Source organism: Agrilus planipennis, unplaced genomic scaffold (assembly GCF_000699045.2).
Source record: "Agrilus planipennis isolate EAB-ADULT unplaced genomic scaffold, Apla_2.0 scaffold153, whole genome shotgun sequence".
Taxonomy (NCBI): Eukaryota; Metazoa; Arthropoda; class Insecta; order Coleoptera; family Buprestidae; genus Agrilus; species Agrilus planipennis.
Genome location: NW_020438996.1, coordinates 299,303 through 315,294, shown reverse-complemented (window position 1 = coordinate 315,294; position 15,992 = coordinate 299,303). Strand labels below are relative to the sequence as shown.

The 15,992-nt window shown below is 36.9% G+C and overlaps 1 protein-coding gene across 2 annotated transcripts in view; it reads left to right on the top strand.

Moving 5' to 3' along the window:
- Positions 1-15,673, top strand: part of LOC108738059 (serine/threonine-protein kinase 33-like) — a 33,861-nt gene extending 18,188 nt beyond the window's left edge. For both annotated transcript variants that reach the window (XM_018471284.2, XM_018471283.2), the window contains exons 5-7: positions 14,780-14,895; positions 14,968-15,192; positions 15,291-15,673. In XM_018471284.2, coding sequence (XP_018326786.1) covers positions 14,780-14,895; positions 14,968-15,192; positions 15,291-15,578 — 629 coding nt within the window. In that variant the 3' untranslated portion in view covers positions 15,579-15,673. The remainder of the gene's footprint in view (positions 1-14,779; positions 14,896-14,967; positions 15,193-15,290) is intronic.
- Positions 15,674-15,992: the final 319 nt, after the last annotated feature.

Below are 15,992 nucleotides of genomic sequence, written 5' to 3'. Positions count from 1 at the left end.
AGAAGGTTCCCGAAAGTAAACAAAAGAGTATTTAAAGGAAGGGACGATCGCCGAGAAGGAGTAGAAATAAATTGACCGTTGCAGAAGTGAATCGAGAAATAAATTGACAGTGACAGCAGTGAAATAAATAGCGCAGTGAATAGTGATATATCAACAATAGCGTAAATAAATAGAATAATTCACAACCTAAGTTTAGTAATAATTTAATAGTGTCTTTAAGTTCTTTAATAATTAGTGTAAATAAATAGTTTTTGTCGTTATCAGTCACAGTTTTTTTTTTCAGTTACAACTGGTGTCAGGTGTGGGGTTGAGTAAAAGACATTACAATGGCAAAGAACTTGTACGAATTAAAAGTAGCTGAGTTAAGAAGAGAATTAGAAGAACGGGATGATGCGACAGCGGAACTCAGTGGCGGCTCCCTAAGGCGTGAAAAAGAATGGTCATGATCCTGAAACGCTCCTTTTCGAAGACGAATTGTCGCAAAACATGAAAAGTTTGGAAAGCAAACCAGAAGAAAACAGTAAAAATTTAGAAAAATTAGAAGAAAATAGTAAAAGTTTGGAAAATAAATTGGAAGAAAATAGTAAAAATTTGAAACGTGAATTGAAAGAAAATAGTAAATGTTTGAAATGTGAATTGGAAGAAAACGGTAAAAGTTTGGAAAATAAATTGGAACAAAACAGTGGAAGTTTGAAGAATAAATGGAAAGAAAAATTTAATAAGAATATTTAGGACACAGAGGAGAAGATAAAAGTGCTGGAAGAATTAATTTTTAATGGAAAGACAAAACCAATCGAAGGGAATGCTGGCGCATCTAGTCCACTCAACAAAGCCAGCTAAATCAGCCAAGGAAGCAGTATAGATACAAGAACACGAGTAAAACCACCAACGTTTGACGGAAAGTCCTCATGGGCCACATACCACAAGCAATTCGAGGCGGCTGCTAAGGCGAATAACTGGGCACCTGAAGAAAAAGTCACTGCATTGACCGTTGTGCTTCGTGGATATGCATGTGAAATTTTGAACACCCTTTCCCCGGGAAGAATTGGCGGATCGTTTCTTCCTTTTAATACTCTTTTGTTTACTTTCGGGAACCTTCTGGATACATCCGGATGGTTTATTTTTTCTTTGAACTGTTTAACTGCTTCCCCAGAACGTAGGTACCACACACTCATTTACAAATACGACGCACATGAAGAAAGGCGCCCGCGGCTAGTCGGCGAATCGATAAGCTGTTCACGCATACGTGTGCCCGATCGCACACAAACAAACTGGTGCTCGCTACTGTATAATCAGTGCAAAAACAATTTTATAAAAGAAATATTCATAACGCGGAAAACTTAAAATAAAATGCTAGTTGGGATGGAAAAGGACTGGAGTAAAAGTTGAATATGAAGTTACTTTTTTCTTTTATATGTGTGTTTTCCAATAAGCTTCCTAATGATATTCTTTGTTAATAAATAGAATTAATAAGAACGGAGAAAATTTTATTTGTTATTAAAACAAAAAGGAGGTACTATTTTTTCTTTAGCAATTGACAAATTGTAAAAAATTCGCATTCTTTTTTAGTACATGAAAATCTTAATTTTTACAAAGAGAATGAGACCCACAGGAGTGCTTTGTTCGTTACAGCCAATGCAAAATGGTTGTGGCGTATATTGCCCCACTCACCCTTGTCAACATTGTAATTTTTCTGTGAAATTTGTTTTTATTATCTTCTGTATCTAATTTGTAGTTTCATATAAATATTTCCATAGCTTGTATCTTTTTATTTTCCATACCAAATTTCTGTTTTCCGAATCTGTTTGTCTCTTCGTGTATCGTTAGTATCTAAGTCTGTGATGTCTACTTCTGGAATCTTCGCTTCTATCTTTTACTGTTTTCTATCCTTTTTCACACTTATTAAAAATTTATATTATCATTTCTAATAACATACATCTTAACTGTTCTTTTATCTACCCTTCTTAATAGTGCTCAATTCGTAATTTTTAGATTTCACTTTTCCTTAGTGAACATTTAACTTATAGCTTTTCTTTCAATCCCGCTCTAGTCTTTTTAATTTCTTACTAAATCCTGTTTGAATCTATCCTATTATGTACTGTGGTGTTCGTGAGGACCTCGGTTACGAAAATAAATTTTATATCCGTCTGTGCAGTAATCTCGTCACACAGTGGAAGATATCCAAATTCTCTCGGCTCTCGACTAGTACTGCCCATAGATCCTTGTGCCGTAACCGTAATCTTCATTAGTCATTCTTTTGTACATTATTTTCACACATATATACGAGTACATCAGAATACCACATCTCTTCCTTTTTACTTTACTTTTAATTTCAATGATTTTAAGTATAAACTTAATCCTCAACTACAATTACAAAACTATGAAAATAAACAGTTAATTCAATTTTAATATACATAAGTTAACTTAACCTTAACTACATTAATCATAAACATTTCAATCCCTAACTATAACATTCGTAAATAAACTTCTAATTCAAAATTTAATCTCCGTACATTTACTTGGTTATCGTTTTCTTCTCTTTGTGAATTTTCTTCTTTCTACTCTTTTCCTTTGTCAACTATAGTCCCTTCCGCTTTTTTTAAGTAACCTATATTTCTTTTATATTCTTGGCTTGTGGCTTCGTTTTTAACATTTATTTCATTGCCTTTGGTACGTACCCCAGTATGTGGTGTGGGGTTGCATTGGGGCGTTAACTTGTTTTCTTTCATTAGGTTTTTTACGTAAACTTTTTCACCAACTTCAATCTCTCTATCCATGGCTTTCCTTCTCCTGTCATAATTTAATTTACCCATACGTTTCATTTTTTTATCTTTATCCCTCAAGAGGTTAGGGATCGTATGTTTAAGCTAGTTAGCCACATTCACGAGACGGGGAAAGTTTCAGAGGACTATAAACGGAACGTGGTAGTAACCATAACTAAAAAGACAAGCGCGGATAGGTGCGAGACATTTAGAACAATTAGTTTAACTTCCCATGCGTCAAAGATCTTAACTAGAATTGCATATAGGAGGATGGAAAAAAGGGCGGAAGAACTATTAGTGGAAGATTAGGGGTTTAGAAGAAATAGAGGAACGCAGAAGACCATTATGGCTTTACGGGAGAAAACGATATAAATATATAAATGAATGTTTGTCTGTATGTCCCTTATAGTATTGTAAACTATGTATTCGATCATGTGATGATCTTTAGTAAAGTTGTTGTGCATGAGCCAAATAAGGTTTCTGAGTTGGTATGACCAATTTTCGACAGGAAAAAACAAGAAATCTCACAACACTTCACTAAATATCTAATTGAAACGAAACGCTGCAATGTTACAATTTTTTGAAATGAACAAAATCAATAAAATGACTCAAAATGAATTGAATATTGTTTCATGTCTTTCCATCAAATTCATTTTAGTTGGTGGCGTAGCAACGCGCGCAGGGTACAGCTAGTAATATATCAAAATATACTTAAAAATGTAGGGATGAGTTACAAAGACAGAAAAGTGATACTTAGCTTGTATAAAGAGCAATAGGCAGTAATAGAGATGGGTATGCAACGCAGAGATGTAAATACTAGGAAGGAAGTCAGGCAGGGATGCACACTGTCACCGCTATTTTTTATCTATACACCGAAGACGTGATCAACATCATTAAAGATAGTACAAATGTAGGGATAGATATATAGTTACAAAAGATTAGTATGCTTAGATTTGCGGATGATATAGCAAGGAAGAGTTAGAGAGAGTTTTAAATAAAATGGAAGCGGTATTGACAAAACAGTACTGTATGAAAATAAATAAAAGTATGCAAGGGAAGAAAAAATATGGAAAGAGCGTATATAGGAGACGAAAAATTAGAAGAAGTGGCCGATTTTAGGTATCTAGGAAGTCAGGACGGAAGGAGCAGTAGGGATATAAAGCAAAGGATAGCGCAAGGTAGAGTCGCCTTCAATAAAAAAAAATAATTTCTAAACTCGAGAACGGTTAATTTAGAAATTCGCAAAAGTTTGTTAAAGGTGTATGTTTGGAGCACGGCGCTGTACGGGAGCGAAACATGGACAGTGGGCGCGACGAAAAAGAAAAGGTTGAAGCATTCAAAATGTGGTGTTACAGGCTAAAGATGAAGATACCGTGGATAGAGAAGGTTAGAAATGAAGAGGTATTAGAAAGAGTAAGGGAACAGAGGACTCTACGGAAGTCAATAAGAAATAGGCGGGATAGGTTAGTAGGACACCTTCTCAGGCATGAAGTTAGGAGGGGTAGAGGTAGACCTCGATTAGATTACTGTTTTCGCAGATAGTTAAGGATATGGGTTGTTGTAGTTTTATGTAAATGCGAAGATAGGAAAGAGTGGATGTACGTGTCCAACCAGTCTTAGGACTGACGACCTTACGATGATGATGATGATCTTTGTCCGCAGTTTCTAAGTAAATATCCCTATTTTCCAAATCTATTAAGCATGACAGCAAATCTCTAAATTGTCTTCCGTAGAATAATTCTGAAGGGGACTTTCCTGTAGACCCGTGTGGTGTACTATCATACATCATCATAAATACTCTTAAAGATCATCCTTCCAATTGGTCTTTAGAGCCTGACTGATTTTTATTCTCTTAATTATATCTCGATTTTGTCTTTCGATCTCCCCGTTTTGTTGATGCCAATAAAGAATTGTGTGGTAGATTTAAATACCTAATTCTATGCAGAATGTTTTAAGTTAATGACTGACAAATTGTCTATCATTATCAGCTGTAATATGCTGCTAGGAATTCCTACTCGCGAAAAAATTTATTTCAGCACCGTTATTGTATCGTTTGCTGATATGTATCTCATATTTTTTTGCTTTTTACCGACTAAAGTAATAAATGTTTACAAAAAGGTAGTCCCCGCTGGGCAGTGGACCTAAAAAGTCGATGGCGGTGTCAATTCAAGCCTGTAGTGACAGCTCGCGTCTCTTCATTGGGTTCGGAAGGTTTGGCCTCGATACTAATATACAATCCCAACAGTTTTTTACTACATCTTCAGCAATTTCATCTATTTTAGGCCACCAAACATTTGTACATAATCTAACCTTTATATTTACTATTCCCGGATGACCTCCATGTGCGGCTCCTAAAACTTGATGCCTTAGCATTATTGGAATTGCAATTTTATTGCCTCTCAACAAAATATTGTCGTGAAGTCAAAGTTCATGCTCCAATAACTGGTATTTTTGACACTAGCATCCCAATAGTTCCGCGAAAGACCGTCTCTAACTAATTGAAGCTCCTTGTCATCTTTTTATACATTAGCTACACAGTCTTATGATAATGTAGATGGCCGTGTATACTCTATAATTTGGTTGACGTAACCCTCATCATCTAAAGAATTGCATTGTTTTGGATTTTGCACGATCGTGAGAGACAGTCAGCTATATTATGCTTCCCAGGCTTATAAATAACTTTATACTTATAGGCTTGCAATCGTAATACCCAGCGCTCAATACGGAGACAGGGTTTTAATGGCTCTCCAAAAATAACTTCCAGGAGTCTGTGATGTGTAATCAGTTCAAATACATTTTCCCTTATAGATACATGTAAAAATGCTTAAAAGCCCAAACCATCACCAGAGCTTCTTTCTCTGTTTGGTAGTAACGTTTTTCAACATCGGTTAAACTTTTGTTCCCGTAAGCTATAATACGCGGTCCACCTGAATCATACTGAATTAGAACAGCACCCAACCGCACCAGGCTTGCATCAGCAATTACTTGTGTTTGGATCATAATAACCTAAAATAATGGAATGCATTTTTTATATAAAGTTTAGAGACCATTTTTGCTTTTCTAAATTTAGGAATGAGCGGATCAATTGTTGGTAATGGATGATGCTCCCTTGCAATTGCCTTATTGGTACACCGATTATCAACACAAATACGAACATCTCCGTCACCTTTTAAAACTGTTATTATCGGTGAAACCCAGGATGAGGGTTGATTTACCGGTTCGATAATATCCATTTTTATTAACTCCTAGATTTTATCGTTTATTTTAGTTTCTAAAGAAATAGGTACCCGTCTATACGGTTGACAAATTGGTCTAAAAGCTTTATCAATAACAATTGCCAATTGTATCCCTTTAAACTTGGAAAACCGAGCTTCACTTACCAAATTAACATTGTATCCTAGCTCTAATACTTTTAAACGAATGGCCATTTCTTTCCCTAGCAGATTCCTCGACCCATTGCATATGACGTAGAATGTAGCTTCAAAATTATTACTTCCTATTGTTATTTTTGCCTCAAATGATCCAATTATTTGTAAAGGGTTTCTTAGAATCGTAAGCTTGAATGATTTTATCCGGATCTTTCTGCTAATTTGACACTATAACCTTGCTCCATTTAAGATTCCCAACCTTAGATTTCTTATAATAATTAGTTGCTGGGTTTAAGTATTATTATTTTTTTAGCATTCATATTGCATTGCTTTTGAAAATGCCCCCTGTAATCACATTTCTTCATCAACATTTTCATAAGGTCGTCAGTCCTAAGACTGCTTGGACACGTACCTTCACTATTTCCTATCCCGAGCTAATCTGCGCATTTCCCTAAAACTAGAACAACCCATATCTTTAATTATCTGCGAACAGTAATCTAATCTCGGTCTACCTATACCCCTCCTAACTTCCGTTTCTGTCTCTAATATGCCTCTTACTAGACCTTCATGCCTGAAAAGATGTCCTACTAACCTATCCCGTCTATTTCTTATTGACTTCTATACAGTCCTCTGTTCTCCTACTCTTTCTAATACCTCTCCATTTTTAACCTTTTCTATCCACGGTATCCTCATCATTCGTCTGTAACACCACATTTCGAACGTTTCTAATCTTTTTTTCCGCCGCGCCCACTGTCTATGTTTCGCACCCGTATAGCACCGTGCTCCAAACACGCACCTTTAACAACCTTTTTCGAATTTCTAAATTAAACGTGACTTCTTTTTATTGAAGGCGACACGACCCTGCGCTTTCCTCTGCTTTATATCCCTACTACTCCTTCCGTCCTGACTTATCTGACTTCCTAGATACCTAAAATCGGCCACTTCTTCTAATTTTTCGTCTCCTATCTTTATATTCGCGATTTCTCTACTGTTTCTTCCCTTGCATACCAGTATTTTTCTTTTACTTTTATTTATTTTGATACAGTACTGTCTTGTCAATACCGCTTCCGTTTTATTTAAACCTGTCTCTAACTCCTCCTTGCCAAATGCTATTACTGCTGTATCATCTGCAAATCTACGCATAACGCGTCTTGTAAATGTGACTAACTAGCTTAAACATACGATATCTAATCTCTTGTCCTGCATGTTTTAGAATTTCCCCCTGTATCCCATCTATACCTGGCGCCTTATTATTCTTGAAGTTTTTTAATGCTACATCGAACTCTTCTCTCATTAAGAGATAACCTAGATCATCTATCTCCACACTATCTTCCTTCTGTAATATGTCTCCTAACTCAGGGCCAGCGTATAGGTTCTCTAAATATTCTTTCCACCTATCTGCCTTTTCCTCATTTTCTATCAAAATGACCCTTGCCTCATTTCTTATATTGTTACTACTGCATCCTACATCTCTAAAATTCCTTTTAATTATACTGTAAGCCTCATCTGTTTTACCTACTTCAAACTTTTCTTCTACTTCTTTACACATCCTGTCAATCCACTGTTCGTTAGCTGTCCTACACTTCCTAATTATTTCCAACTTATATGTTTTTTGCCCTTCTTCGTCTGTCCTGTTTTTGTATTTCTGCCTTTCTTCTATTAATCCTAAAATCTCATTTATTCTCTAGGGTTTTCTACTTTCCTTTTGTTTAAGACCTAGTACATCTTTGGCTGGACATCTACTACCATCACTTTTTTGATTCGTGCTACCATTACTACACATGCGATCTGCTTCTCCGTGCCAAATTTCTTCATTTTGTTCGTTTTTTTTTATATTGCAACTTGATTTTTCATTGAAATCGTTTAATTGCCTTTCAACGGTTTCAAGAGCATTTGCTTCAGTTATTATTTTATCTACTGTTACTATGTTTTCTAACAAAAGTATTTTCTTTGTTAATTCTGCAGAAAGGCACTTCTCGGTTATTTGATCATTAAGATTTTGATTTTCATCAGTAAATTTACATTTTGAACTTTGCCACCATAAGCTCACTAAAAATCTTTCAAATTTTTCACCTTGTTCTTCTTTCATTAATCTAAAAACATGTCTCTCGTAAACATTACTTTGTTTGCTAGAAAGTATATTTCTAGTGCACGTTTCCATAAGGGTCACCTTCGCACTCAGATGCTTCTAATACTGGTACGTAAGACATTTTAGAGTTGTTACGCTGATCTAAAAATATAAAATTTTCTAATTTTCATCCCTTTGAACATCGTAATTGTGATGATATTAATTTTATTAACAATTTTATTGTTTTTTCTCTTTTTTTCCATATAGGTTGCGAAATACGTTTTGAACCATGTATTAATTGTGTGGCACCACTGCTCTTTTTGCAATTAACTCATTGGAACTTTCCACTGGCGCTTTTTTGCAAACTTATTAATGAGTAATTAACCCATTGGACCCTTTTGTCTGGCACTTTGATATTAGTAGGGTGAATTTATATATTTCAGAACCGTTTGTCAGAGTTATTGATGAACTCATTGGAACCTAACTGTCTGACGTTTTATTACTAATTCAATAGTGTATATTACAGAACTTACTCCTTTTTTCATTTTACCTTGATCCTTGTCGTCAATTGTGGTGTTTGTCATGCCACGCAATGGACCAAAGAATATTCCTTAGATATAGCAAAGAGGTTTGGTCGGATTTCTTGCGTCACTCCAAATTTCCTGTTAACATCGGGACCTTCCTTCATAAACTCTTTGAATGTGGGCTCGGAAGGAATAGTTCTTAATAATCTGGCCCGCACCTTCTCTTCATTTGCACCGGCGAATGGAGCCAAGCGATTAAAATGGACTACCTTCGGCTTCCCATTTGTAGTTTTCTTAATTCGGTAAATCAAGTCGTTAAACCTTTTCACTATCTCATAGGGTCCTTCCCAATTCTGTTGGAACTTAGGTGATAGTCCACGGCGACGATGAAGCTTATACAACCAAACAAGATCTCCAGTTTGGTAACCACCTGCTGTAGCCTTGATATCGTAGTGTTCTTTAATCCTGTCGCACCAATTCTTGACATCATCCTCACAGTTCACCCAATAAAAACGCTCTCGAACATTCCCAAGCATCTTATTCACTCCAAAATGGCCACCAGATGATCTATCATGAAGATACTGCAACACCTCTCTAACCTTGTTTCGAGGAATAACCAGTTGCTTCCTATCTTCCTCTCCATCTGGACTTTCAACACGCTTCAGGATGCCATCCTCCAAAACCATTGAGTTCCACTGAGCGCATAACGATTTTAGTACTTGGGCACAAGATGAAATTTGCTGCCACGTTGGTCGTATTCCGTCTGTTTTCCATTCCATCACCTTCTTCAAGTCCGGGTCGTTTTCTTGGCCGTGTTGTATATTTTCAGGTAACCACTCGTCATCGATTACCATGACGCGTCGAGAATCGCCTCTTCATTTTCTTCCATTCGATCACACTGCTTGCAGTCTGTTTGACAAGATCTTCTGGAAAGTGCATCGGCATTCTTGTGTCCGGTTCCAGGCCGGTGCTCTACATCAAAATCCTATTTGAAATTCAAAAGCCACTTTAAAGCTGCATGATCGATGCGTAGGGTAAATTTTCGTCCATGTAGGTATTTATAAAAATGTTCTACACCTTTGACTACAGCCAGCATCTCTCGCCTAGTTAAAATTTGCAGTCACTTTCGGTGAAATGTGTGAAAGATTTGGCGATATTGGCGAATCCATAAGCATAGCGACGATAATACGTGCACAATCCCAAGAAGCGCCTTATGTCGTGGACATTTTCAGGAACTGGCAATTTCTTCACGGGCTTTATCTTCTCTGGAACCACGGCCACGCCCTTCGCTGAATCACTTTTTCGGACTGAGTTTCAAATTGGTCTCAAGTAACCGCTGGAATACCGCTTGCAAATTCTGCAGGTGTTCATTAAAGGTACTTCTAATCACTATGATGTCATCCAAGTATTCCAAGCAAGTCTTTCCAATTTGATCACTCGAGATTTTCTTCATCAACCTTTCGAACGTCGCCGGGGCATTGCGCAACCCGAAAGGCATAACTGTAAACTGCCATAGGCCTGCGCCGATCGAGAATGCTGTCTTTCCCTTGTCGGCAGCATCTAAAGTAACTTGCTAGTATCCGCTCTTCAAATCGAGGGTGGAAAACATTTTCAAGCCAGAAAGAATATGCAAGGTGTCATTAATCCGTGGTAGTGGATTACTGTCTTTCTTGGTTAGGTTGTTGAGCTGTCGGTAATCCACACAAAAACGGGTTGTCCCATCCTTCTTCTTTACCAATACTACCGGTGATATCCATGGACTTGAGGATGGCTCAATTATGCCGGTCTCTTGCATTTCGTGAATTATTCGCTCTGCTTCTTCCTTCTTGGTCAGAGGCAATCGTCTAGGTATTTGACGAATATGCTGCGCATTACCGGTATTGATCTTGTGTTTTACGATATTGGTCCTCCTTTTCCATTCTTATCAGTCTCAAAGAGGTCGGCATTCTGACAAAGTAGATGTTGCACTTTGCATTTCTGCTCACTGGTTAGATTCCTACAATATCCGTCAATCACTTAACTTATTTCAACAGGTACTGTATCAGGATTTACTTTTCGGGTTACAGCCTCCTGTCTATCTTTGATGAAATAGAATTCGTCATCCAGTCTCAGAACGCGTCTTCTTAAATTCATGTCAAAATCGTATTTTTGTAAAACGTCCAGCCCAAGAATTACGTCATCTTCAATATCTGCCACAAGCACTCGATGGTCAAAGATAGTCTTACTGATTTCAAGTGACACGTTGGCTCCGTCATGAACAACCACTTTTTCTCCGGTAGCCGTATGCAGAACCCACTTAGTCGACACGACCTAGTTAGAACCCTCGACTACGCTGGGTTTTACTATGCTCCTAGTGACCCAAGTGTCCAATAGAAACACGCATCTTCGTCCATTTATTTTTCCAACTAGGTGTAGACTGTCCTTCTGGTTCTTCAAGGTTTTCGTAAATACGATAAATTCGGGGTCTTTTTGTCCGTGGGCCAACATTTGCCCCGTTACGTCGAGCCTATCTAGTTTTCCTGCTGTTGACGTCGAGTACTTGGGGAAGGAGCACTTTTCCCACACTGCCTCCTCGTATGACCTAGTTCGCCACAATTCCAACATCTTAACTTTCGAGTTTTTTTTTTCGAACATGGTGATGATTCGGTAGACGGTTTCTTCTAAAGATTCTGACGAATTCGTTTCTTCACGCAGTAGCCGAGCCCTTCCCTGCTTGCTATAGGCCCCTTTAACAGTTTCGTACTCCAATGCACGAGCCAATGCATCAGCTAGCGTCTTAGGTCGGTCAAGGCGTATTCGTTGTTGAGTGTCACTGTCCCGAAGTCCATCAGTAAATGCCTCCACTGCTAACCTTTCCACCAATTCTTCTGGAGTATTAGGATAGGCCAGTCGAGACAGTCTCGCAATATCGGCCTCGGATTCTTGTGGGGATTCCGTTGGTTTCTGGTGACGGGTTTTCAGTTGGATGTGATACACCTCTTTTAAATGAGCCTCGCCGTAGCTCAACTCTAACCGTTTTACCAACTGTTCATAATCCGCCAATTCTTCCCGGGAAAGGGTGTTCAAAATGTCACAAGCATCTCCACGAAGCGCAACTGTCAACGCAGTGGCTTTTTCTTCAGGCGCCTAGTTATTCGCCTTAGCAGCCGCCGCAAATTACTTGTGGTATGTGGTCCATGAGGACTTTCCTTCAAACGTTGGTGGTTTTACTCGTGTTCTTGACTTTACACCTCTTCCTTGGCTGATTTGGTTGGCTTCGTTGAGTGTACTAGATGCGCCCACATACCCTTCGACTGGTTTATTCTTTCGATTAAAAATCAATTCTTCCAGCACTTTTATCTTCTCTTCTGTTTCTTGAATATTCTTATTAAACTTTCCTTCCCATTTATTCTCCAAACTTCTACTGTTTTCTTCTAATTCACGTTTCAGACTATTACTATTTTCTTCCAATTCACGTTTCAAACTTTTATTATTTTCTTCTAATTGTTCTTCCAATTTCATTTCCAAACTTTTACTGTTTTCTTCCAATTTATTTTCCAAACTTTCGTCATTTGCGATAATTCGCCTTCGAAAAGGAACATTTCAGGATCATGGCCATCCTTTTTCAATGCCTCCGCGAGCCGCCACTGAAGTTCCGCTTTGTTACCGCTTGTCTCTTCATCTCGTTCGTCCTTTAAATACTCTTTTGTTTACTTTCGGGAACTTTCTGGAAAACGTCTGGATAGTTTATTTTTTCTTTGAACTGTTTAACTGCTTTCCCAGAACACAGGTACGACACACACATTTATAAATACGGCGCACATGAAAAAAGGTGCCCGCGGCTAGTCGGCGAATCTATAAGCCGTTAACGCACACGTGTGCCCGATCGCACACAAACACACTCGTGCTCGCTACGATAAGAAGTAAGTTGCCCTTATACAATGATGTTACAGTTGTTTGCGGGTGGAAAACCTAAAATTATCATCAAAATGACAAATATAAACTCACGAAATTATTTCTATAGCATGTTACCCTTGTCCTTTAGAGATTCTCCATAACTATAATGCTAACTATTTAATTAGTATAATCTATTAAGATCATTGAACATTGAATTCCTTACCACTGATAATGCCTTTAAACAATAATTTAAACTCCTTTGCTATAGAAAACAATAAGATCACATTTAGTTTTTAAAACAATTTATGAGTAGTTTGACCCGTATATTTCTAAATAAATAAATAATTAAGTATATATAAATTGAAAAAAAAGTTATTGCATTGGACATGAAAAGATTCTGTGCTACCTTATCATACTGTAGTTTTTTCATTGGTAAAAAATAAACAAATGAAGAAAAACTATACTTACTGAGCCGAGAAAAATCTGGGTCCACCTGTGTGCCACCTGAATATTCTAACCCGTGAACCATTTCGACGTCTTACCATTGCAGCTGAAGTATCAATAGCTGAACACTTAAAATTATTGTCATTCAACATGATGCTGATGTCGAACAGGAAGAGTTTTCACAAGCGTGCGTTTGGTTGATGGAGCAATGAAATAGAATCTTGCGGTGTTGCAAATATCACCGTGGTCTTCTCCCTTAGTAGTGAGGAAATTTTACGTATATTTTTTCAACGGCGTATTTGATGAATTCAGTGTCACTGAAGCAGTAATGAACAACAGAACCAAGGCTACGTGCGTTTCCAATACTACTTGAAAACAAATTAAAAGCAGCATCTTCTTCTGCGAACCAATGGAACGCTTCATGTGAAGGCACTCATAAAACCACTGAACCACCTGCTCGCGCTTTAACCATCAGCCGGATTGTGAGAGTGACTAATTACCCCGATTTATGTGAAAATTCATTCTCAATTTCTTAACCACTATTACTTACCTCAAGGTTAATGAGAGAAAATTTGTTGCTGTTATCATACGCTCGCCAGGAATCGAACCCGGGACCTTTAGCTTAACGCACCAATGCTCTAACCAAAAAGCTACGAGAGATGACAATAACAAAGATGACAAACCGTACTTATTAGATCACAGATCTGTCGAACTAATGTAATTATATGAATACTATATAATGTAATATAATATAGTATAGTATAGACTATATTTAGTAGTATAGTATTAATATATTTACATTAGTTCGACAGATCTGTGGCCTAATAAGTATTATATTATTATTATAACAAATATTCCTTCATTAACCTGATAATAAAAGTTCATCACGTAATTTTCCAATCTAATACGAAATGGCAGTTATCTTAAACATTAACCACTGGCAACCCTAGCAGGAGGGCTATTCTAGCAAATTGAGATTAACGGTGCAGGTGTATGCGCCAGCGGATTATATCTAGGCAGTAGGTGTAGGGATTTGTTTGATCAAACATTTTCATGGCTTGTACGAATTAAGAGTATATATGATTGTAACTATCCCAATATCAAGCTAAAGTAATGGCTATCAGACTCTAAACCCGAGCAAGTCTTATACTACGTTAGCATGAGAACGAGTGGGGAAATTATTACTCCAGCTACAGACCTCCTAGTATAGTGTTCATGCTGAAGTTCGTATGTTCAATCGCGCAGAATGGTTGATAGTGAAGGTATTAGTGGCAATTAAAGGTCACCTCTTAAGTCCTCTCTATCAATCGCTCCACACCAGTAAAAACAACCATATATAGGTATATGAGCCTCATGTGAGTTAACAGTAGATTCCCCCTTGAAAGCGAGTGCGAAGTGCTGTAACAACCTCAACGTTTCTCAGTCTACCATTTGCTCAACTTGTAGGGCGCCATATTTTATGCAGAACACTTTTAAGAACAGTTTGGAAAAAATTAATAACTGCAATTAAACAGTTTTGTTGCCAGTACGTTGGAAATGTAATATGTAACTATGTTGACATAGTTAACTTTAAAACTTGCAATTATGAAATAATAGAAAAGAATACTTATCTATTACAGGATGTATTTTAGAATCAGCTATTTTATACATCCTAAACAACGTTCGAAAATTAAGTGGGCGTTGCATAAAATATGAGTCAATATTTATTAAAATAAAACGACTGTTTAATTTTTTAAGCTCCCGAAATGTTAACCAAACCTACTTACAGTCAGCAATGTGACATTTGGTCTCTCGGAGTGATTATGTACACACTTCTGGCAGGACAAATGCCGTTTAATGGTATTACCGAAGAAGTTAGTATACCCTACATCACATTTGAATGTATAATACAGTTTAAATTAAAGAAAAATTTATAACACCTATAGGAATTGATAACGGATATTATTAACAATGATCCTCTATATACTAATATAAATATATTAAGTCCAGAAGGATTTAATATACTTCAGCGAATGCTGCATAAAGAGCCAGCAAACAGGATCACAGCAGCGGAAATTATGATACATGGTTGGATAACCAACGATCCAAAACAAAATAAAGGTGCCGAAAATGTTCTTGATATGATGAAACGATGGAAATCCGACTTGAAGGTAAAAACTATCTTTTTTGTTTTAGTTACGCATACAATAAGCATATTTCAAGTTCAAATCTTTTCGTTTCCGTTATCACAGTAATAGTAACTTAACAGGTACCAACACTGGGTACAGAAAGCGACTGGATTTCATCTCCACAAATGTCTACCACTAGTTCAAATCCGTCTGGCATTAAGAGGGTCAGTAGACAATCAGTACCGGTGGCCATTCAAAATATTGAATTCAATAAGAATCGAAAAGTACCAATAATTCATGTTGAACAGAAAGAAAATAGAAGTGTCAATAATCAAAAAATAACATCAAACATAGATCACAATGAGTATAAAGCAGGGCCTTCTAAACCTGTTATAACTAAAAGATCTCAACAGAAAACCAAAGAATAATGGCAAAAAAAACTTGTACAGATGGTACTCAACGCAATTAGATCTTTCATTAAATAACTATTTCATCCTAATTTAACAAGTCCCTTTTGTTAAATATTAATAAATTGTCACAAAAGTCAATGCTCCTAATTTTTCGATAAGTAGAAGTGTATAAAATACAAATATGTGTATGATATTGCATTTAAAGTGTCCATAAAATAATTGAAAACTTGGAATAAAATTAAACCATGTGTCAAAATTAACGCGTAGCTACTACAAAAGTGACGCAATTCAATATTAATTTTCCTTCATATCTTTCAGCTGGTTTTTACGAACATTTTTTTTTTGTATCCTGACTGATTCATAAAAACGATTTCCTTGAAATTACTGTTTAAATTACGCTTTTGCTCATATATAGAATGTACAAATGATGAT